The sequence below is a fragment of the Primulina eburnea genome, chromosome 16, assembly GCF_022965805.1.
Source record: "Primulina eburnea isolate SZY01 chromosome 16, ASM2296580v1, whole genome shotgun sequence".
NCBI classification, from domain to species: Eukaryota; Viridiplantae; Streptophyta; class Magnoliopsida; order Lamiales; family Gesneriaceae; genus Primulina; species Primulina eburnea.
The window spans coordinates 29,427,749-29,451,547 of record NC_133116.1 but is presented as its reverse complement, the minus strand read 5'-3'; the positions used below and the strand labels follow the sequence as shown (position 1 = coordinate 29,451,547).

The window sequence follows — 23,799 nt, the reverse complement described above, 5'->3', positions numbered from 1 at the left end:
ACTGGTTATTTCATGATTCACGATTCTATTTCATTTCAATACCTGAGAGATCTTGATCTAATCTCCTCCTATTTATATTATTTATGAGGATTCTATATATAAGTCGTGGTCTATGAATATAAATTTTACAAAATAATAATTCCTACTTTATGAAATCAGTTAATTGTGAGATCCTTCGTTCACAAAAAGTGGCGCATTTGCATTAAATGGCAGATTTGCATGACCTAACGCTGTCACAGCAGAAGCCAGCTGAGCCAAGAAGTGAAATAGAGACTACTACGATGTACGGTGAAATGGGAAAATTTACTCTCATAGATTCTCACTGACGCAGAAGGAAAAAAAATAAAGGGTCCATTTACGAACCAAAAAGAAACCTCATGGGAATCCATGGCATTTGCGAGCGGTGCTCGTTTCCACAAACTCAGGGACCCACCACCCACCAACTCCCACCGTCGGATTCATCGAATCTCGAAATCTTGACCCTCCGCTTCTTCCGGCGCGACTCCCAACCAGCTTTTCTTCAACAACCTGCTGCATCTCTTTCCGGGTTTTAATGCAGTAAACCAGACAAGATACACAATCTCCAAGAACTTTTTACAGTCCTTTTTCTTCTTTATTTCTTTGTTACTGGATTCTCTCACCGCCCCCCATCATTTATTTTTGTGTCATCAGTCAGTGCTTGCCTGCTTGGCTCACTCTCGTTATTATTGCGCCAATTTACTCACATTTCTGTGGTTACAGCTGAGCTGTTCTGGGTTTCATTTATTGCTGCTTGATATAAGTGTAAACCTCCTCCACAGCCGGAATTTGTTTTCTTCCCAGGATTTTCAGTTTTCAGTCACGATTTAATTGACTCATTATTCTATTTATTATTATTATTGCTTCTGTTTTTAATGATCTTTTAATTTCTGATCAGGGATCATTGGGTTTTTTTTATTGATTATTTTGGTTTTCCTTTTGTAGGGGAGGATGAAAAAAATGTGGGATTGAACACAGGAATTGAAAAGGTGTAATTATTTTCTCTGAATTTGGTAATTTTTTAATTGTTTTATGTTTTGGAGTAATTTAGGTAATTGATTCTTTCCCCAGTTGGTGCTTGGGATTTTTGTTTGTTCAGAGGTAAAATCGAGGAGAAAACAGAGGGATGAAAATGCTGCTGTTTTCTCTTTTAAGGGAAAGTTTAATGATTAATTGGCCTCTCATTAATGTCAGCGTTCATCAGCATATATATGGTCTGAATTCATATTTCTGGTTAAAATAATAATCTTATCTCTATAATCTTGTTTCAACAATGGCTTGTTATGCCTAAGACATTGCAAAATTGGGACCCAGAAAATCGAAGGCAGGGGGTGAGGCGGGTCGTGTAGGAACAATTTGATGTCATTTGGTAACAAAAGATTAAACTTTTTTCAGGAAACTAACAACATTACTTTGGATATAGTTATAGACAATGTGGACGCAAGATTAAAATATGGGGGGATGAAACACGAATTTTAGAAAACATTTAAGATATTTTCCCTTTTTTTCCATGTGTGCCTTTGTCAGAAGGTCCTGATAAATTTTGTTCTGAATTTTGTAAAATAGAATTTTACCTTGATATTTTTCGATTGTAAAATTGTCTTTCGATCCGATAGCTGGCGTTTCTATAATGCTCGGCTTTCACTTAAAGTGTCACAAGTTTTTAGGATGCGTACTGAAATACCTATGATAGGAATCTTGTTGATAAGCAATTAATTTACTTGTGTCACTCTGCTGGCCAAAAACAGCAGGTGGATTGTGCTGAAGTCTCAGTTCTATCGTGATGGAGATTGTGCCGCTTAGTGACGAAGGAATCTTGAAGAGAAAGAATATATATGAAAGCAACCATCCATTTGATCCGAATCGTATGTCTCAATTGTAGATTTTTTTTTCCTTTGACATCTATTCCTTGTTCCGTTATTTATATTTTTTATTTTTAAATTGATGTCTTTGTGATTCTATAGCTTTTGAGGCATTTTGGTGTGATTCATGGTACCCTGTGGAGCGCTTAAAAGTTAGGGGTGGAGCTTTCTCCACGGATATTGTTTTTAACGGAAATGTAGTTGAAGAGGACATTCCAATGTCACATCTCCGTGTAAAGTCAAGAAAAGCGACTTTGTTCGATTGCACAACATTCTTAAGACAAGGAGTTGATATATGCGTGATCTGGACTCCTGGAAACTCAAATGATGAAGATGACAAAAGAGATGTCGATCCCGTAAGTACAATTTTTTCGATAGACAAGGTGTTTTCTTGTGTTATATATAGAGTTATCCTTATGTATATGTGTTGGATCGGATCAGAGTTTAGAGAGGGTGACTAATCTCTTTCTAAAAACAATTGACTTTGAACCTTTCTTAGCAGTTTTTAACCTGTTAAAAAATATTCTTGAGAGGTTAGACTTGCTGGACCACTAAAAGTGGAAGTGCGGAGATGGTCTGGCTTGACTAGTGATGAACAATATTTCACGGTTTAACAAGAAACGACTTGAAATGAAATATACAAGGACATAAAGTACGTAAAGAAATATCACAAGTGTTTTTATGGATTTCGGAGATAAAACTCTTATGTCATTCCTTCTTCCACATAGGAAGATTTGCACTAAAAGACTTTGGTTTTACAACCTCTTGCAACAACCCACTTCATTTATAACTTAGCACTGCCTAACTGAAACTCTTAGTGATTACTTTACAAATCTGTATGTCTAAGAACCCTAAGTTCACCAAACAACAAATTCAAAACCCAACAGCCAGATTTGACGGTTTAAGTTGTTGATGTGGCACAGATTGATACTTGAAAGATCTGATAGAATTTCTGATAAGCTTGTGCTTGAAATAGTAGTTTGAAGATAAGATCTCTATAGAGTGCTATGAAGTCTTTGAAGTAGATGGTATGCAAGTGCACAAGAATGCAGATTGTTCAGAGTTGATTTTTGCTCTTCAGAGGTCATTTATATATACTAGCATGATGCACGTGCGTTGCACGTAATATCAATTATATTATAAAAGTTAAAAAAAAAATTGATTTTCTAAAAAAAAAATTGAATCGTTTTGTTATTTATCTGGGCTTAATTTATTATCATATTAGACGATTTATAAGAACTTATATAACTTACTTTCAAAATTGTTTCCCAAATTAAAATTCAAGCATTTGATTTTATGTTATATTATAAATTGTAATGAACAAAATATATAAAACAAAATGAACTGAAATAAATATTTAAAAAAACTTATATATTCAATCACCACGTATAAAGCATAATAACCTAAAAATCAATCAAATTATGTATTTTATCAATGTGTAAATCATAATCTACAAAAACGAAGCATACTAAAGACAAATAATTATCAATTTAAAATCACCGTGACTAACTCATAAAAACAATATTAAAACAAATGAAATAGTAATATTTATAGTAAAATATAACTCATAATATTTAATTTAACCTCCTAAAGAATTTTTTTACTTTTTATTTTTACAATTCTATATAATGGATAATAAATTTTATATATCGATCTTTCGTAGACTAACATTGATGACTATTAATTTCTTGTTAAATAAGTTTTAAAATAATAAATAATCAACATGTGTAAAGAAATGCACATTCAAATAAGATTATATGGTAAATATTAAATAAACTCATATAATAATTATTAAATATATATTTTACACTATTGGTATGATTTGCACCATTAAAATTTGAAATATAACAAAAGAAATAAACATTCATAAAAAAATGTTATTTTTGTATCTATTGAATTAATTAGTTTGATTTCAAAATAATTAAATAAAGAAATTAAATATCGTATGTAAAAATTCTGATACTTTGACAAATGCTAATCAATGATCATTATAATTATAAATATTAAAGAATTATATCATATATTGTTTTTACAGTAGAAAATAACTTAGAGTTTTTTTATTGCTCATTAAATATCTTTTCATGAATTACATATTCAAAGTTTTGATTAATGATTGATTTTACAAGCAATACATGTAATTTTTAGTTATACAATTTAATAAAATAATTATGCCTATAACATATGTATTCGGTATAGATGACTATTTTTCATATTTTTTTGAAATCGTATTATAATTTAAAATCAAAATTAAACTCTTTACTTTCAATTCTTTGTTAAAAAACCCATAAAATATGTTAGTTATTCTACTATTGCACATATAGTTATAAATTTTTTATATATCTTTTTGTGATACTAGAATTTATTACTTAATTTCAAATTGCGTTAAAAATATAATGACAAAATTACAATAAATCATTGGAAAAAAATGTAGAGAGAAAATTTAAAGGATAAAATAAAGATGAGTTATTTGATAAAATTAATGTAGGAGTTACATTCTATTCTTGAAGTGTATAGAAGGTTAATTTTGTCATTACACAATTGGAAAACAATGTCATTTATCCACACTCTTATATGTATATAGATATCTTTTTGTGATACTATAATTTATTACATAATTAGAAATTGCACTAAAAATATGATTACAAAATTACAATAAAATAATTGGAAAAAAAATGTAGAGAGAAAATTTAAAGGATAAAACATTTAAATGTAGTATAAAGATGAGTTATTTTTATAAAATTGTTTTCCAATTGTGCAATGACAAAATTAATCTTCTATACACACTTCAAGAATGGAAAACAATGTCCTTTATCCACACTTTTTTTTATATATATATATATAGATAGTTGAAGTCTTCAACGATCGGAAATGCTTTCCAACGAATACTTGTACTAGTTCTCGATAGATTGGTCTTGTCTCTATCAACATCATACACTGCAGTGAAATGTCATTTAATTTTTAGTTTGCTTTTTCATCTTTACCTTGAATTATATCTGAAAAGTTGTTTGACTTCTGGACAAACTAAGAAACTTTCTGTCACATCAGGAGTTGGTAAGTTACTGTTACTTCATACAAAACTGGTAGTTCTAAGAACGATTGGAAATAACTTATCTTTATTGAATTGCACACTTTTTGACCGGCGTTTAGAACAAGTAACGAACCTAAAATAAATGCATGATGGTCAGAACTTAAATGTCCAGCAGCTTGAAAGATAAGTGCACTTGGAGCTGTCGGACTTTTGTCTCACCGGTCGGAAATCTGAAATACATCAAAGTAGTACTTTGTTTCCTAAAACAACTCGACAAAACTTTAGGGTAAAAAATATTCTAACAATATGTCATAGTCTAGAATTCAAATGCTCTTAGCTTATTCAGAACTTGAAATATCGTGGAATGTTTGGTTTTATTTCTGGCAATTTCAAGTTTTGTATTTAATGCTGTTTTGGAGCTTGTACAGAAGAATGGAATGTATACTTTGTTTTGTTTTCTGAGTGAGATCTCTTTTTACGTAGATATTTTGGCACATTAGGATATATAACGTGACAATCATATTTATCTTGTTTTTTAATATTTGGTGAGCTACTTACATTCTATAACATAATGTATAGAATTTTAGAATATACTATAACAATAGACAAATTATAAGTTATGACAAAAATTTGAATTTTATGTTGGTATATATGAAAATTGGGCGAACTTATATTTTTGAGAGGTTATATTGAAGCATATAATCTATTTTTGGTTTTATATCTGTTGCCTAGGGGATATTTTTCATGAAAATCTCTATTTAAGTCACCTTTCGCATTGTGTTGTAGCTCTGGATTGATGGAAAAATAAGGTCTATCCAGAGGAAACCTCATGATACTGAGTGTACTTGCCAGTTCTATGTCAGCTCCTACATCGACCAAGGCCCCGATATCCTTCTGGGAAACAAAAAACTTAGTAAAGAAACAAGGTTGTTGAATATTGATCAGATTTACGTTCTTCAGAAACTCGAACAGAAACCCTGCGATGCTAACTATTTTCGGTGGAGCTACACCGAGGACTGTTTTTCACTGCAGAGGGCTAAACTGTTTATGGGGAGATTCTTGACTGATATTTCATGGTTCCTTGTTTCATCTGTTCTGAAGCAAACGGCATTTGACATAAGATCTATACGGAATCGTGTTGTTTACGTGATTTCTGAACATAACCTGGAGAAAGATGAAAAGAATCTTCAGAGTCATTCTTATGTCATGAATTTCAAGGTGGACAATGAGATATTAACCCCCGTAATTTTAAAATTTGATCCAGAAGTCCTTGATGACGGGTCTGATGGACATGAAAATGAATTATTGTCTTCATATGATTTAACGGAGTTACGGAGGTCGAAACGTCGAATCATACAACCAGATCGGTATATGGGGCCTGATGATCTTGATTATGACTTTGTGGTGACTAGGTTAGGTGAAAGCAAGAGGCATAAGTCTGATGTTTCCATGGACGATGACGAGTATGATGACTTGCCCCTAGCACTGTCGGTTCAGTCCGATGACGAATTTAAGAAGCACGGTGGTGATGAAGATTGGGTTAGGTCTTATAAACGGAAGATGTATGGCAGTATGAAATTGTTGAAGCGTCCTCGGAAAGAATATGGAACCGTGAACAACGTAGATCAACATGCCGTCATGCCCTCAGGCACACCTGCTGAAAACGATTCGGATTTTGATGATCAAGATTTTCCCAATTTCAAATTCCCCGAATACCAATCGAAAAATATAGGAGAAATGGTTTCAAAATACTTTGCAATGACTGATTCGGCATCTGTACATAAGAAGAACACATTTGATTTTAACTTCAAGGAGGTTGAGCGTAGTCGTCGAGGGGGAGGGAAGGGCTCGCGTAAGCATTACAGTAGGAGAAACAGTGATGCTGTTAGTTTAACGAGGGACTGTGTTTATGTAAGAGAGAGTATATATGATGTGAGAGGTCTTAGAAAAGGTTCGGCAAGTGCACAAATATGCCGGGAGTTGATCCGAAGATGCATGATTAACATAGATGAAACTCTTAAAAATGAACCAGAGCAGGTCCCTGTGGTTGACCAGTGGAAAGAGTGCCAGTCAACAAAAGTCCCGAATAACGTAGAAAGAGAAGAGAAACCGGTAGGAAATGACGAAGAAGAAATCTCGGAAATTGACATGTTGTGGAAGGAAATGGAACTTGCGCTTGCGTCATGGTTTCTGCTTGATGATAACGAGGTATAATTTTACAACCTTGATTTAAATTCATGTAAGTTGCTGCCAATGTTCGTGAATTTTTTGCAGGATACCAATGCTCAACCTAGTCCTGAAGATAAAAAGTCGAGTAAGAAAAGTGAATACATCTGTGAACACGATATCCGACTCAATGAGCAAATTGGAACTGTTTGCCGATTATGCGGGTTTGTGGAGACTGAAATAAAGGATTTCTTGCCACCATTTGTAAGTCAAGTTCGGATTTTTCATACCGCATTGATGCAAACTTATTTATTATGGCATATTACATGGACTAGATTTTTTATACCATGTGTATCATGAGTGGCTTCGCATTGAAGCATAATCATAAAAAAATGCTGTTTTGAAAATGCTGCTTAATGAAATTAGTTCTCAAGGAGCTTTTGTATCGAAACTTGTTTCAGATCCTCACTATTTGTTTTCCTCTTGCAGTCATCCACTCTACCCTTGAATTCAAACAAGGATCAAACTGCAGAGGACGATTCAGAAAGTAAAATAAGTGAACATGGTGAACTAGATAAATTTTGCATTCCTGGTCCCTCGATCACTCCTTCTGTTGAGGGCCAAGGTGAAAACAACGTGTGGGCCTTGATACCCGAGCTCAAACCTAAATTACGGTTCCACCAAAAGAAAGCATTTGAATTCCTGTGGCGAAACATTGCTGGTTCTTTGGTGCCATCCCGAATGGAAAAGAAGAAAAAGAAAAGGGGTGGTTGTGTAATTTCCCACACTCCCGGAGCCGGTAAAACTTTGCTTATCATTGCTTTTCTTGTAAGCTACCTGAAATTGTTTCCGGGATCTCGGCCACTCGTCCTTGCACCGAAAACCACACTATATACATGGTATAAAGAAATAATAAAGTGGAAGGTACCAATCCCGGTTTATCAGATCCATGGTGGTCAAACGTATAAAGGGGAAGTTTTGAAGCAGAGACTGAAGTTAGCTCCGGGCCTTCCTCGCAATCAAGACGTGCTCCACGTACTCGACTGCTTGGAAAAGATGCAGAAATGGCTTTCTCATCCGAGCATTCTACTAATGGGTTATACATCTTTCTTAACTTTGACTCGTGAAGATTCGCATTACGCCCATAGGAAATATATGGCTCAATTACTGAAGCAATGTCCCGGAATCTTGATACTTGACGAAGGGCATAATCCAAGGAGCACGAAATCGAGACTTAGGAAAGGGTTGATGAAGGTTAATACGAGGCTTCGTGTTTTGCTTTCGGGTACGCTGTTTCAGAATAATTTCGGTGAATATTTCAACACCCTTTGTTTAGCTAGGCCTGTTTTTGTGAACGAGGTTTTGAGGGAGCTGGATCCCAAGTACGAGAAGAGAAATAAAGAGCGACAAACACAGTTTTCTCTCGAAAACCGGGGAAGAAAGCTTCTGATTGATAAAATATCCAAGAAAATCGACTCGAATAAGGGAGAAGAAAGGGCACAAGCTTTGAAGACTTTAAAGAAACTGACAAGTAAATTCATAGATGTTTACGAGGGGGGAAGCTCGGATAGACTCCCTGGCTTACAATGCTACACATTGATGATGAAATCCACCAGTCTTCAACAAGACATCTTGGTAAAACTTCAGAATCAAAGACCAGTCTACAAGGGATTTCCGTTGGAACTCGAGTTGTTAATAACTCTCGGAGCGATCCATCCTTGGTTGATAAAAACTACATCATGCTCTCGTAACTATTGTAGCTCGGACGAGCTGGACAACCTTGAGCAATACAAGTTTGATATGAAGTCGGGTTCGAAGGTCCGATTTGTCATGAACCTCATTCCGCGATGCATTATGAGAAACGAAAAGGTGCTGATATTTTGCCACAATATTGCCCCAATCAACTTGTTTCTACAGATATTTGAGAGGTTTTATGGGTGGCGTAAGGGTCGAGAAGTGCTAGTTCTCCAAGGTGACATCGAACTTTTCGAACGGGGTCGAGTCATGGACAAATTTGAAGAGCCAGGAGGGCCATCAAAAGTCATGCTCGCCTCGATAACAGCTTGTGCTGAAGGCATCAGTTTGACAGCTGCATCTCGAGTTATTTTACTTGATTCAGAATGGAACCCTTCGAAAAGCAAGCAAGCAATCGCTCGAGCTTTCCGACCGGGTCAGAATAAGGTCGTTTACGTGTACCAACTGCTGGCGACCGGCACGTTAGAAGAAGAAAAACACAGCCGGACAACTTGGAAGGAGTGGGTTTCAGATATGATATTTAGTGATGAACATGTGGAGGATCCATCCCATTGGCAAGCCCCGAAAATCGAAGACGAATTGCTGAGAGAAATCGTTGAAGAAGATAGAGCTACCTTGTTTCATCGGATCATGAAGAATGAGAAAGCTTCGAATGTTATTAGAGGGAAAGGCATGCTCAAGAAAATGTCAAAATCTAGTGACTGAGGATATCATTATGCATTAAATCGAACCCTTTGGATTGGAAAATTTTGGAGATATTTTCAAATAATATATATATAAATATATATATATATATATAAGCTATTATCTCAATCTATTTGAAAAGATCTTATTTCATGACCACAACATCATCCTCATAAATTTCATCGTGTCTTAAATCTACACTTACAAAATATATCATGCAAATTAATTTTAAAAAACTATATTAGTAGTACTAATAATAATAATGAATAATTAAATAATAACTAATAACTATTAACATTTACCCACTGAAGTGGACCATAGCTTACAGTTATCTGAATATATAGTTCCGACATGCGATGTCTCCACTTGTATGTCGAATTTGAGTCGGCCGGTAGGTGAAAAGGTGGATGTTGATGAACAACGGTCGTTCATCAAAGAGATCCGATTAGGGTTAGCTGTTCACGGTTCAGTTAACCGCCTGAACCAAAAACGAAAATTCATCAAACCAAATCATAATTTGGTTTGGTTTTTAGTTTTTCGGTTTTTAGTTCGGTTTAGTTTTTAGCTTGTTGATTGAACCAAACCCGAAAGCCCTTTTTTTTTGTAAATAATTTTTTTAGTTTTTAAATCAAAATTCTAGTTCGTTATTTATTTTTATTAATATTAATTTTATTATAAATAAAAACTTTAAAAATAAAAAATTGGTTAAACTGAAAAATCGAACCTAAAAAACGAATTCTGTTCAGTTAACAAAATGAACAATCCTTTTTTTTTTTTTTTAGGAAACAGACATATATTATAATAGATAAAAGTCAATCAATTACAGATTTCGTGGATGAGCCTTCCACGAGTAACCACAACCGATGCTAATCACAAAAATCAACAAAAAATATAACACCAATCTCTAATTAAATCCAAAATAGAATAATTCTGGAACTTTGGTACGACAGTCGTCCATGTCGCAACTCTAAATCTGATCTTCTCCCATACTTCGTCGCTGGTCTGTTCTTTGTCATTGAATAATCTGTCATTTCGCTCCAACCAAATTGTCCAAAAAACACAATGGACTATTATGCACCAAAAATCTTTTAACCCCTTTGCCGTGAAAAATTCATTATTTGAAATCAACATATCTCCTGCCTTTGCTGGAAATGTCCACTCAAATCCCAAATGGCGCATGATTTTTGTCCAAATATTAGTCGTGAAAGCACAGTGAAGCAAAATATGATCCTGGGTCTCCTCGTCGTTCTTGCACAAATAACACCGTTGTGGGTTTAAGACAAGCTCTGGCCTTCGTCTCTGCAAGTTATCGGTAGTTTGTATTTTTCCCAAAGCCACTATCCATGAGAACACCTTCACTTTTTGTGGGATAGGTACTTTCCATATGTTGTGATAAAATGGGAATACAGGATAAGAATCAAGCGGAAAGAATGAAGTGTAAAAAGAGTTGACAGAGAAGACACCAGACGAATCCCCTAACCAAACCCTGACATCCCCTGTGCCTACAGACAGCGATACCGACTCTAATACCCCTAGAAGATCAGTATATTCTCCCAACTCGATATCATTCAAATCCCTTCTAAACCTCACGTCCCAAGAAATGACTGAATTACCATGACTGCTGGAAACCGAGAAGAATTGAGCTATGGGTTTGTTAGAGTTCGATGCTAATAAATAAATGTGTGGAAAAGAATCTTGGAACGAGGAGAAACCCACCCACCTATCCTCCCAAAACCTAACTAACAAAATGAACAATCCTAAACCCAATAAATCAAATCCAGTTGGATACGCGACGGGGAGAAAAAAAAAAGCTTTTGTTAAACAATAATATTTAAAATGTTTGTATTGAATATTTGAATGTTGAATATTTGAATGTTGAAAATAAGAGTTGTAAATATTGAAAATTAGTGTGTGATGATGTAGGTAATGATGTATTTTATTTTTGGATTATTTGTAAAAAAATTCTATAAATAGCCTCACCATTTGTGAAGAAATTCACAATTGAGTAGAGAGAAAAATATTATAAAGTGTGTAGTTTGGTAAATTGTGAGAGTTTGAGATTTTTACTTTTTACCATAAATTTTTACTTTTTCACAATACGTTATCAGCACGAAGCTCTAAAAGTCCTCCATATTTTTCCAAGCTCCAAAACAGATAAAAAAGGTAACAAAATTAATAATATTTATTTTACTGTTATTTATTTATTGTGTATATATTTAATATATAATATAATGTTATTATATAATAAAAATAGATTTTTCAAAAACTTGTTATAAATCCTGGGAGGATGTTAAGACGACATCCCACACTCCCGGTAAGGGATACGACAAGTATAAAAGCCTATAAGGTTTTTAAACAAAATAATTTATGATACTTCATTATAATAATGTGGCATGATATACATAATTATTTAAACATGACTAATATTATATACAACATATTTAATACCATAAAGTTGTACAAATACATACATTATTTTTTTGTACACCAACGGTCATAAACGGTAACAAAACGGCTAGTTTTTGCCCTATAAATATGATCTCACAAACACATTCAATCACTCTAACTTTCTCTTCTTCTCTAAAAATTATTCTTCATCAAATTTTTCGAATAAAAAAGAAGATGTCTTTCTCAAGGTTATTTTTAATTATTTTGGTTATCATACTCACGAGTCTTGTATTTATCAAAGAATATCATCATCATGTGTTTTCTTTATTTTTACGAATGCTTGTACTTGTTGTTTATCCATTACTTTGTATTGCAATATTCATTAACTAATAAAATGCATCGTATTTTTTTATTACCATCATGTCAAACTTGACAAAGCTCGAATTCATCGCTCTTGATATTACGGGGAAAAATTATATGTCATGGACTCTCGATGTAGAAATGCATCTTGAGTCATTGGGTCTAAATGAGACCATAAAAGAAAATGACATATCAACATCACAAGAAAAGGCAAAAGCCATGATATTTTTGCGTCGACATCTCGACGAGGGATTGAAATCTGAATATCTAATTGAAAAAGATCGCATGGCTTTGTGGAAGGGATTAAAAGAAAGATTTGAACATATAAGGGAAGTTATACTTCCGATCGCCCGGGATGAATGGAATACGTTGAGATTCCAAGATTTTAAGAAGTCAGTGATAAAATTTCGAAGATGTATAGAATAATCTCGCAATTGAAATTTTGTGGGCACGAGAACTTAATTGGAAATGCTTGAAAAAACATTTTCAACTTTTCACGCATCAAATATAACTCTACAACAACAATATAGAGTGCGTGGATTTTCGAGATATTCTTAACTTATCGCCTGTCTCCTTGTGGCGGAAAAGAATAATGAGCTGTTAATGAGAAATCATCAGGCACGACCAACTGGTTCAACGGCATTTCCTGAAGTAAATGTCGTAAACAAAAATGAATTTAAATCTGGAAACCAAAATCAAAGTTATAGACAAGATTTTGGTCGAGGACGAAATCGAGGTCGAGGTCGTGGTCGTGGACGTTGACGTGGTCATGGTCGTGGTTTTGAAAATAATCGAGATAGTTACTTTTATAACTCATCTCAAAAGAGCGTCCCAAACCATCTACTGAAAAGGCATCATGAGAATACAAGTGTTAAAGAGAATCACTCAAAAAGATTTGAAAATTCTTGTTTCAGATGTGATACTCCAGGACATTGGTATCGTATTTGTCGAGCCCCTGAGCAGCTTTGTAAACTTTATAAAGAATCATTAAAGGGGAAAGAAAAGGAGACCAATTTCACTGAACAGAGTGAACCTTTGAGTGATTCAACTCATTTTGATGCCGGAGATTTTCTGATCGATTTCTCAGACAATGATCAATTTGCCGGTGGTATAAATATGTAAAACATTTTATTTTTCCATGTACTTGTATGATAATGTTTTATCGTGTGCTATATTTTTTACATATGTATTGTATTTTTATAAATGTATTGCCAATAATTTTATTTCATTGCATATTTTTGTGAAGTTCAAATATGGAAATTGCTATGAGCAAAGCTGAAGTTTGCATACTCGATAGTGGTACAACGCACACTATCCTCCGAGATAAAAGATATTTCTTGGAATTAAAACCAACAAAAACAACGGTGAATACAATATCAGGTCCTGTAGACTTGATTAAAAGATGTGGTAAAGCACAATTTTTTTTACCTAATGGTACAAAATTTTTGATCAATGATGCTTTATATTCACCACAATCGAAAAGAAATTTGTTGAGTTTTAATGATATATATTCCCATGGGTATGATACTCAAACAATGAATGAAGGGAATGAGAAATATATGTGTCTTATCACATATAAATCAGGAAAGAAATATGTGATTGAAAAACTACCAATGCTCCCTACTAGATTGCATTATACACATATAAGTCCAATTGAATCAAACATTCATAATTCTTCAATATTAACCAATTGGCATGATCGATTAGGACATCCTGGTTCAACCATGATGCGAAGAATTATAGAAAATACACATGGTCATCCGCTGAAAGACCAGAAGATCTTTCAGAATAATAAGTTTCAATGTAAAGCATGTTCTCTTGGAAAACTTATTATAAGACTATCATCAGTCAAAATCCAAACTGAATCACCAATGTTTCTTGAACGTAATCAGGGTGATATTTGTGGACCAATCCATCCACCATGTGGACCATTCGGATACTTTATGATATTCATTGATGCCTCCAGCAGATGGTCACATGTATGTTTATTGTCAACTCGAAATGTTGCATTTGCAAGATTACTTGCTCAAATAATAAAATTGAGGAATCAATTTTCCGATTATACAATCAAGAAAATTAGACTTGATAATGCTGGTGAATTTACTTCCCAGGTTTTCAATGATTATTGTATGTCTATGAGAATCATTGTTGAGCATTTTGTTGCTCATGTACATACACAGAATGGATTGGCTGAATCATTGATTAAACGTCTGCAACTGATTGCTAGACCAATGATTATGAAAACAAAGCTACCTATTTCTATATGGGGACATGCAATTTTACACGCTGCTTCATTAATTCGCATCAGACCAAGTGCATATCATAAATACTCCCCATTGCAGCTTGCATTTGGTAAAGAACCAGACATTTCTCATCTAAGAATTTTTGGATGTATGGTGTATGTGCCTATTGCACCACCTCAAAGAAAGAAAATGGGACCTCAAAGAAAGATTTGAATTTATATCGGTTATGATAGTCCATCAATCATTCGATATCTTGAACCTCAGACAGGCGACGTGTTCACAGCACGTTTTGCTGATTGTCATTTTAATGAGGAAATCTTCCCAATGTTAGGGGGTGAACAGAAACATACCGAAAAGGAAATTACATGGTATGTATCATCATTGTTACATCTGGATCCAAGAACAAAACAATGTGAAAAAGATGTACAGCAGATTGTTCACTTGCAAAGAATAGCAAATCAAATACCAGATGAATTTGAAGACACAAAAGGGGTAACTAAATCATATATACATGCTGCAAATGCCCTTGCTCGAATTGAAATTTCGAAAAACAAATTGAAGTTACTCATGATGTCATTAAACGCCTGAAGCGTGGAAGGCCAGTCGGTTCCAAGGATAAAAATCCTCGAAAAAGAAAATTCATAGAGAAACACGATGATCACAAAATAGAGAATGATGTTCCTGAAAAAACACATGATGATCACAAAATAGATAATGATGTTCCTGAAGAAACATATGATGATGAAAATGTTCTGTCAGAACCACAAACTGACGAGAATCATGAAATCTCTATCAATTATATTAATACTGGAAAAATATGGAACCGAAAAGATATAGAAGAAATTGATTATATATTTTCTTATAATGTGACAATCAACATCATAAATGATAAAGAAGATCATGAACCAAAATCTTTTGGTGAATGTAAAAATCGGCAGGATTGGACAAAATGGAAAGATGTCATCCAAGTTGAATTGGATTCGCTAAATAAACGTAATGTTTTTGGACCTATAGTCCTTACACCTGAAGGTGTAAAACCTGTTGGATACAAATGGGTTCTTATTCGAAAGCGAAATGAGAAAAATGAAATAGTAAAATATAAAGCTCGACTTGTTGCACAAGATTTTTCTCAAATGCCTGAAATTGATTATGAAGAAACGTATTCTCCTGTGATGGATGCAATTACGTTTCGATATTTGATTAGCTTGACGGTATCTGAAAATTTAGAAATGCGTCTTATGGATGTTGTTACAGATTACACATATGTATATATATATATATATATATATATATATATATATATATATATATATATATATATATATATATATATATATATGAAAATCCCTGAAGAATTTAAGATGCCTGAAGCACAAAGTTCAAAACCCAGAGAATGTTATTCTGTGAAATTACAAAGATCATTATATGGGTTAAAGCAATCTGGTCGAATGTGGTATAATCGACTAAGTGATCACTTGATGAAAAAAGGATATGTAAAAAATTCAATATGTCCTTGTGTTTTCATTAAGAAAACAACATCCGGATGCGTAATTATTGCTGTATATGTTGATGATTTAAACATCATTGGAACGAATAAGGAAATTCAAGAAGTTATGTCATACTTGAAGGAAGAATTTGAAATGAAGGATCTTGGAAAAACCAAGTATTGTCTGGGTTTACAGATTGAACAAAAAGAATGTAGAATGTTTGTTCACAAGAAAAATTATACAGAAAAGATCCTTAAATGTTTTAATATTGATAAATCAAATCCTTTAAGTACTCAAATGGTTGTTAGATCATTAAACATAGAAAAAGATCCATTCCGTCCATGTGAAGATGATGAAGATATTCTTGGTCCAGAAGTACCATATCTAAGTGCTATCGGTGCCCTTATGTATCTTACAAATTGTACAAGGCATGATATATCTTTTACAGTAAATTTATTGGCAAGATTTATCACATATCCAACAAAGAGACATTGGAACGGAATTAAACATATATTCCGTTATCTACGAGGAACGACAGACTTGGGACTTTTGTATTCAAAAGATGCTAATCCAAGTATAATTGGTTATGCCGATGCTGAATACTTATCTGATCCACACAAGGCACGTTCCCAAACTGGATGTGTATTTACTCGTGGTGGCACTGCAATTTCTTGGCGTTCACAGAAACAAACGCTCGTAACAACTTCATCAAATCATGCCGAGATTATTGCACTACATGAAGCAAGCCGTGAATGTGTGTGGTTAAAATCAATGACCCAACATATCCAAATCTCATGCGGATTATCATTTGACGAGAAGCCTGTGATACTATATGAAGATAATGCTGCATGTGTTGCTCAAATGAAAGAATGATACATAAAAAGCGACGGAACTAAACATATTCCTCCTAAGTTCTTCGCATTCACCAAGGAGCTTGAGAAGAATAAATTTATTGATGTTCGTCACATTCAATCAAGTGAAAACTCATCAGATCTCTTCACAAAGGCACTTCCTACGTCAATATTCAGAAATCACATATATAATATTGGGATGCGCAATCTACGAAATTTGTGAAGAATTGTTCGTGTTCACATAAGGGGGAGTTTATGTGACTGCACTCTTTTTCCCTTATTATGGTTTTTATCCCAATGGGTTTTTCCTAGTAAGGTTTTTAACGAGGCAGTACAAAAACACGTAATGAAGACATCATCATATCATGATCATCATCACAAGGGGGAGTGTAGAAAAATAATATTTAAAATGTGTGTATTGAATATTTGAATGTTGAAATTAAGAGTTGTAAATATTGAAAATTAGTGTGTGATGATGTAGGTAATTATGTATTTTATTTTTGGATTATTTGTAAAGAAATTCTATAAATAGCCTCACCATTTGTGAAGAAATTCACAATTGAGTAGAGAGAAAAATATTATAAAGTGTGTAGTTTGGTAAATTTTGAGAGTTTGAGATTTTTACTTTTTATCATAAATTTTTACTTTTTCACAACAGCTTTCAATTTCTATCGGGACGAAAATTAAATAGAAGGATTACAGGGCGGGTCCGACCCGCTCCCTTTTCTTTCTTGGGGCTGTTAGGGATATGCCCTACAAATCAAATGTTAGTTTGTTGGGCTAGTAGGTATGGTTAGGTTGTTTCGACTTTGAGGCTTACCGCTTTCAGATTTTCATCCTACATTGGTAATCTCTATTCGTTAAATTTAATATTTTGATATTTGTATAAATCTAGCGTGATTGTTTGTTCTCGATTATTGATCGAAAATTTTTTATATTATATTCCCGCTACGTCTTTTTATAACGCCAGTAGACGAAACCCAAGAGTGGTATCAGTTTTAGAATAGATGTCCTGCAAGCCAAATGTTGGATGAGGATTTCATATGCTCTACGTAATTGTTTCTCACAAAAATTGCGGGGCGTGCCACACATGTGATCATGCCAAAGTTGTAAAATAATCTAAATTCTTTAATCAAAATTTGGTCGTGCCACACATGTGATTTGGTCGTACGTTCTACATCCTTCGAAATGACTCCAAAAAACGAAATATAAAATGAGAAATATGATGAAATTACAGGAGGAATCTATTAACAACATCAAATCTAATTATGTTGCTATGAACTTGATCAACGCTTTTACAAAGAAGATTAATGAACATACGGAATATTTATAAGACTTTGCTACTGGAACTAGAAATTGAAATAAACAGATATAAAACTGACATAGAATTCTGTAGAGTTTTTTTTGTAGTTTGTTGTCTCTTTGTCGATCTTTTTCTTTCCTTTTCGTCTCATTCTGCATGTTAGTTTTGGCTGTCTTCCACGATCTCTCCATGATCTTCCATGTTGGGTAGTGGTTTTGACTGGTCGCATCGTGCTTTTCTTGGGCCAATAGCTGAAACATGTCTTTTCAAAAAAAAAAAATTCGCTCGCACACTCCCTCAGCATTTCGATTCTTCTGGTGTTTCTCAACATGAGATTCACAAATATAATCCCTTCGCAATAAGAGATCTTAGTTTATCCTCATTTCCCTTTCAAATCTCATTCTCCACCCTCCATTCCTTGATCTCCGTACCAAGTCCTCAAAACACCACAAACTCTCTTCCTTCTCCCCTTCGATCACCCCTTAACCTCCTACAACTACCGCTACGTGGAAAACAGAAACTTCGCGTTGCCTTGTCGTCCCTCGTTCCTCGATTTCTCCAATCGCCTGGACAATTTTAGTCGACTGCGAACCGTGTCCCGGGGCTTATTTCGCGCACCATCGAGGCCCGCTCTTCCCTTGCGTGGCTTGTCTTGGCCGCGACGTCCTTCAGGATACATCGGATATCGCTCACCCTTTGGTGGGTTTTTCTCTTCGGGTGGCGTGAGCTTCCCTTCGCTAGGTTTTGATTCTTCCACTCGCCACTCACCGACCGTGCAACTATAGGGAACGAGTAGACTCTCGGGTTTTCTCTTTTAATTAACATGGCAGAATCAGTTTGATGATGCTCTATGTGTTTATTCAAAATTTTACGTTGATGCATTGGGGTATGCTTTGTGTTCCTATAGATTATTGACCACTCTTTGGTGATGATCATTATGCATTGGTGATTCCATGTTACTTTTTATGTGCGAAACTCCTATGCCACATGGTCCACCTTTTCGTCAGTGCCAAAGTTTCCTCCCTTAGGGGTTTTCTTGTCTGAGATATGAAGTGGCTTGCGTGTTTTAACTTGCAGGGACAAACAATGATCTTTCGCTTGTGGGCACACGTTCTCCTAACCGTCGAACCAAATCTCCTGCATCTGCTACTAGGATGTCTGCTCCTGGGTATTTTCAGCTTCAACTAGTTCTATTTTGTCAAATCCCACTTTACCTTATTTCAAATTTTGTACCTGTTGCAGGCCTTCGACGATAATTGATGACGATTCCACATCGGTGGAAGTCTTCAATCATATCATTGACTCTCCTACAGTCACATCCCCCTATCTACTGAGATCGCCAACATGTTGTTTCCCCTATCTACTCTTGAGTCAAATCCTCTATTGTTCAATCGTGCCATCACGCCTCCCTTTGAGTTTTCCTTATTGTTGAATCGTCCTGTCGTGCCTCCCTTTTCTACGATCTCTCCCTTTCGCTCGGGTGGTCCATCATCCTCTTTCCTCCACAATTACGGTCGAAGATTACCCATGTATCGGACACATGGCTGCCAACAAAAAAACTGATGTGCTATCTTTTGTTAAAGATGTGCGCACTACAATCCTCGATCCGCGTTTCTTAGTATATGACGGGACCTCTCCCCACGACCAGAGTACCCACATCTTTGAATTCTATAATTGAGCTTTTTATCCTTCTCAATTGGGTTTCTGTCCGACTGTCCCCTCCAATTCTTTATACCTTCCTCATCCTTTAAATGACATGACGAAGATAGAATTGTCCCAGAAGAAGTTCACTTCCTTGTCTCTGATAGAGCTGTCATAACAAGCAAAATCTTTCAAGACTCCCGTTATAGCGAGCCTGATTTCGTCATCTAATGATTATTTTGAGTGGTGGACTACATGATATGATTGTCTTATCCATGTGGAGCTAGAAATTTCAGGTACAATTTTTATCGCTTTTGAAATGATTTTCTATTCTCATTGCTAAAAATGTTCCATGTTTGGATTGCAGATTCTCAAAATCCTCGACAAGCCTTGGATTTATCGGGTACTCGGAACGATAAAAAGGGCAAGGAGATGAAGCAAACCTCCACCCAAATAGTTCCACATGTTTGAGAAAAGAAGGCACTTGCACCCTCCCTATTGAGACAGTGAACCCGATCCACCACCCAACTACCTCATGTAATTCCCCCACTCATTTCCACTCCTATGCTTGGTACCATGATAGTGGAAAATGATGACTCCTCCTCATCCTCTGGCCCTTCAGCTGATCAAGAGACTGAGTCATATGATTATGTCCATTTGGCCACTCCTTTGGCCTCACTTAAACGCAGGAAAGTCCTCACAGAAGGTCATTCTGATGACTTGGAAAAAAATCCCCTAACGACTGGCTCTCATTCTCAGGTAATAACCATTTTATTCCACTTTTAGTTATCATTTGGATATCACTTCTACCCTGTCATTGTAGGATCTATCAGCACAACGAGCGATGATCTCTTTGGTCGAAGAAACCTTGGACTTCGATTTCAGTTTCCTAGATTCAGGACCATCTCATGGGACCTCTTCTTCGATTCTCCCTTCTAGCTTGGAGCTAGCCACTGCAAAAGCTTCATTGCGGTATTTCCTTAATATGAAACTTAATGCATTAGGGGCCATTGAGAAAGCCACTGTTTTATCCGCTGCATCCATGCTGAAAAGCAGTTCTGATTTTCCTCAAACCCCACTGTATGATATTTTAAATAATCTCCTTTCCATGTTTCAGCTTTCCAAGATTTGAGCCTCACTTGTTTGGAAACTTTGATCCAAATGGGAGACTTCAAAGCGCAAAAAGAGAAGTTGGAAAGTATGCTTATAGAGAGAAATGATATCTTAAAGAACCTCCAACATAAAAATGCGGACTTTGATTCTAAGGAAGAGTTGGTAAAGAAATTGGAGGCCGAACTTGCTTAGCATAAAGTCGACATGATGGCCCTTTTACTTGATAGTGAAACCTTGAAAGCTTCCTCTGATAAGCTCAAAACCGACATCCAGCACTTGGGTGATGATCTGGTGCAACAAAAGCATTCTTATCGGCAGTGGGAGGACACCTTGAAAACAGCTGAGCAGACTCGGGCAGAGTGTTTGTCTAAGTGGGAAGAATTACACAGCCTCGATCTTTCCTATGTGCCCAAGCATCGCCATTAATATTTCATTTTGGTATTTGGTTCGATGTTCGGACCATTATGTGGTAGATCTTTGATTGCTTGTACTTATTTGCCATGATTTGACGTAACTCATGTTGAATTTCAGTGTTGGATAATGCTTGGACATCGAATTTCGCTGTGTTATCTGTTGCTTGGGTTTGTCCACAAGTGTTTACATATATTTTCATTTTTTAGGATGTCATGTTTACAGGGGAAACTCTGCCAAAATTTCGGTAAAACCAATTAAAAACACCGGCTAAACAACATGTTTCCTTCAATATTATTGCAATCTTGCTATCACCATTGTTCATTATCGCCAAACTTTTCAAATAGTATCAAAGTGTCAAAATATGCAATAAACGTACTCTTCATGTCATTACTCCTGCTATCGAGACAATAAAACACATCAGTTGCAAAGGATCTCGTGAGCAATTATTTTTATTTATTCACAAATGCTCCATCCTTATTTACAAACAAGTTCAACGAGGAATGGCTTAAAAGCATGTTCCTCGCATATTCCAGAAACTTCCTATAAGTCAATATATCAAAATTAGCCAAAGTGGCCATCCTGCCTACTTTGTACAATACTTCTCATCTATTTCAGCTTTATGAACCATCTGTCTCTTTACCCCTACCCAACTACTGGGATGTTTCAAGTACTTTCCATTAATGCACCTTTTGTGTGGCTCCCCATCTAGACTTGCCAACCAATATGCATTTCATCCAATACTCGATACACTTTAAATGGTCCTTCCCAATTAGGTGACCATTTGCTAATTCCCTATCTTTGGATCCGAGGGGTAGAATTACTTTCCAAACTACGTCTCCCTCCCCGAATATCTTCCTATTCACTCGCTTATTGTAACTTCTAGCCACCTTGAATTTTTGAAGCATCAAAGCATTATACGTTTGCATCCTCAACTCACCCAAATCTTCAAGTTCTATAATCATTGCTTCCGTGTAGAGCTCTGGCTCCAATTCATTCTGCTTCATCACTCTAAAAGTAGGAATCGCCACTTCCATAAGCAGAACTGCATCATGTCCGTAGGTCAAAGTGAAAGGGCTAAGACCAGTAGCACTTCTCTTCGATGTTCGATAAGCCCACAAAGTTTCCGATAGTAGCCGGTGCCAATCTCGGGGGTTATACTCCATCATTTTCAACATCTTTACAAGTACTTGTGTTAGGATCAGATCTAGGCACCTTCGAGGGTGCTTCAGACACAATATTCTCAATGTAAACACCGATAAATTAAATTGAGTTTGGTTTTGAACCAAGCAGAAAATACTCGAAGTAATCATTTGTTAAGAAAGTTGATCAGTTTAAATATTTTATATTGTGTAAACTGAATAAATGAAATAAGGGGGATCAGTTCGAGCTTGTATCAGTTGAGTTATGGTAAGAATAGAACAGATATTAGCTCGACAGATCAAATCAGTTTGAAAGCAATAGTTAAACAGTTAGGAACACAAGATATGTTTATGAATGTTCGGATACTTCAAATGCTCCTACATCGCCTCTTCTACCACCCTGGGTAGGATCCACTAGAAGACTTTGATTTATAAAACACCTTGTACAAACCCACTCAGCTTAGAACTTACGCTACTGCCTAACTGAACTCCTAGCACTCAAGATTGTAGGCAACACCTCACAATTAGCATATTTTTTAATGTCTCATATGCAAAGACTAAATACACAAGTTTATTGTCTTTGTGCAAGACTCACTCAGCTTTCCAATAAGATCTATTCTCTATGTATATGTGAGTGACTGTTCATCAAGACTCATCAAATATGTTCGTTGCAGTTTGAATCTGTTCCTCGATATTTGTTTCTTGTCCTTTCTGACAACCATTCTGGACGTCTCGACTTTAAGCACTGCTGCAACGTTCATTGTTGTCCTTTGATAGGATATTTGCTTTTTATATTTTTGTGCACAGTTGGATTCCACTTTGATAATCTTGTCGTGTTCTGCAAGCTGATTGGATCCTAACTAATCCTTTGAACTGGTCCGTCTTGAGCTAGTCTGGTAAAATAAGTTGGATCGTCAGTTGAGCTGATTTCATTGATTCTGTTGAACTGGTCAGCTGGGCTCTTCATCAGTTGGCCGGGCTTCTAAAGGTCTTCTGATGAATCACCTATCAGCTGAACAATCAGTTGAACTGGTCTTTGATATTTCAGTTGTAATGGTTCAGTTTGGACAATCAGTTGGAACTTTCAGTTTTCATCTTGATAGCTTCAGTTTTGGCTCGGTAACTGATCAGTTCGAAACTTGATAAGTTTCAGCTTTCTGCGTACTTTGGTGAGTTTGTTAGAAACAAAACAACAAGTTTTGTTAACATCAAAATCGAAATTGCGAACATGAAATGTTCCAACAATCTCCCATTTTTTTATGATCACAAAACTTGTTAAAAATAAAGCGGTTTTAAAAATAAATCCTTTAAACATTTAATAATATCCCCCTTTGTGAGAATAAAAAA

General features: G+C 35.3%; 2 protein-coding genes across 9 annotated transcripts; one reads left to right on the top strand and one right to left on the bottom strand.

Annotated features, from left to right (window-relative positions):
• The first annotated feature begins 333 nt into the window (after window positions 1-333).
• Window positions 334-9,576, top strand: LOC140816918 (SNF2 domain-containing protein CLASSY 1-like). 8 transcript variants are annotated; one of them, XM_073176423.1, is made up of 7 exons: window positions 334-783; window positions 964-1,007; window positions 1,770-1,883; window positions 1,983-2,236; window positions 5,695-7,116; window positions 7,183-7,338; window positions 7,564-9,576. In XM_073176423.1, exons 3-7 carry the CDS (start codon window positions 1,802-1,804, stop codon window positions 9,532-9,534), a joined length of 3,885 nt encoding a protein of 1,294 aa, XP_073032524.1. In that variant the 5' UTR covers window positions 334-783; window positions 964-1,007; window positions 1,770-1,801; the 3' UTR covers window positions 9,535-9,576. The 8 variants fall into 8 exon arrangements, with proteins under 8 accessions (XP_073032524.1, XP_073032521.1, XP_073032523.1 ...); XM_073176420.1 differs by having other exon boundaries at window positions 1,767-1,883; XM_073176422.1 differs by having other exon boundaries at window positions 964-1,031.
• A 12,414-nt stretch (window positions 9,577-21,990) lies between these two features.
• On the bottom strand, window positions 21,991-22,488 carry LOC140816155 (uncharacterized). The gene has a single exon (XM_073175233.1). The coding sequence runs from the start codon at window positions 22,486-22,488 to the stop codon at window positions 21,991-21,993; it is 498 nt and encodes a 165-aa protein (XP_073031334.1).
• Window positions 22,489-23,799: the final 1,311 nt, after the last annotated feature.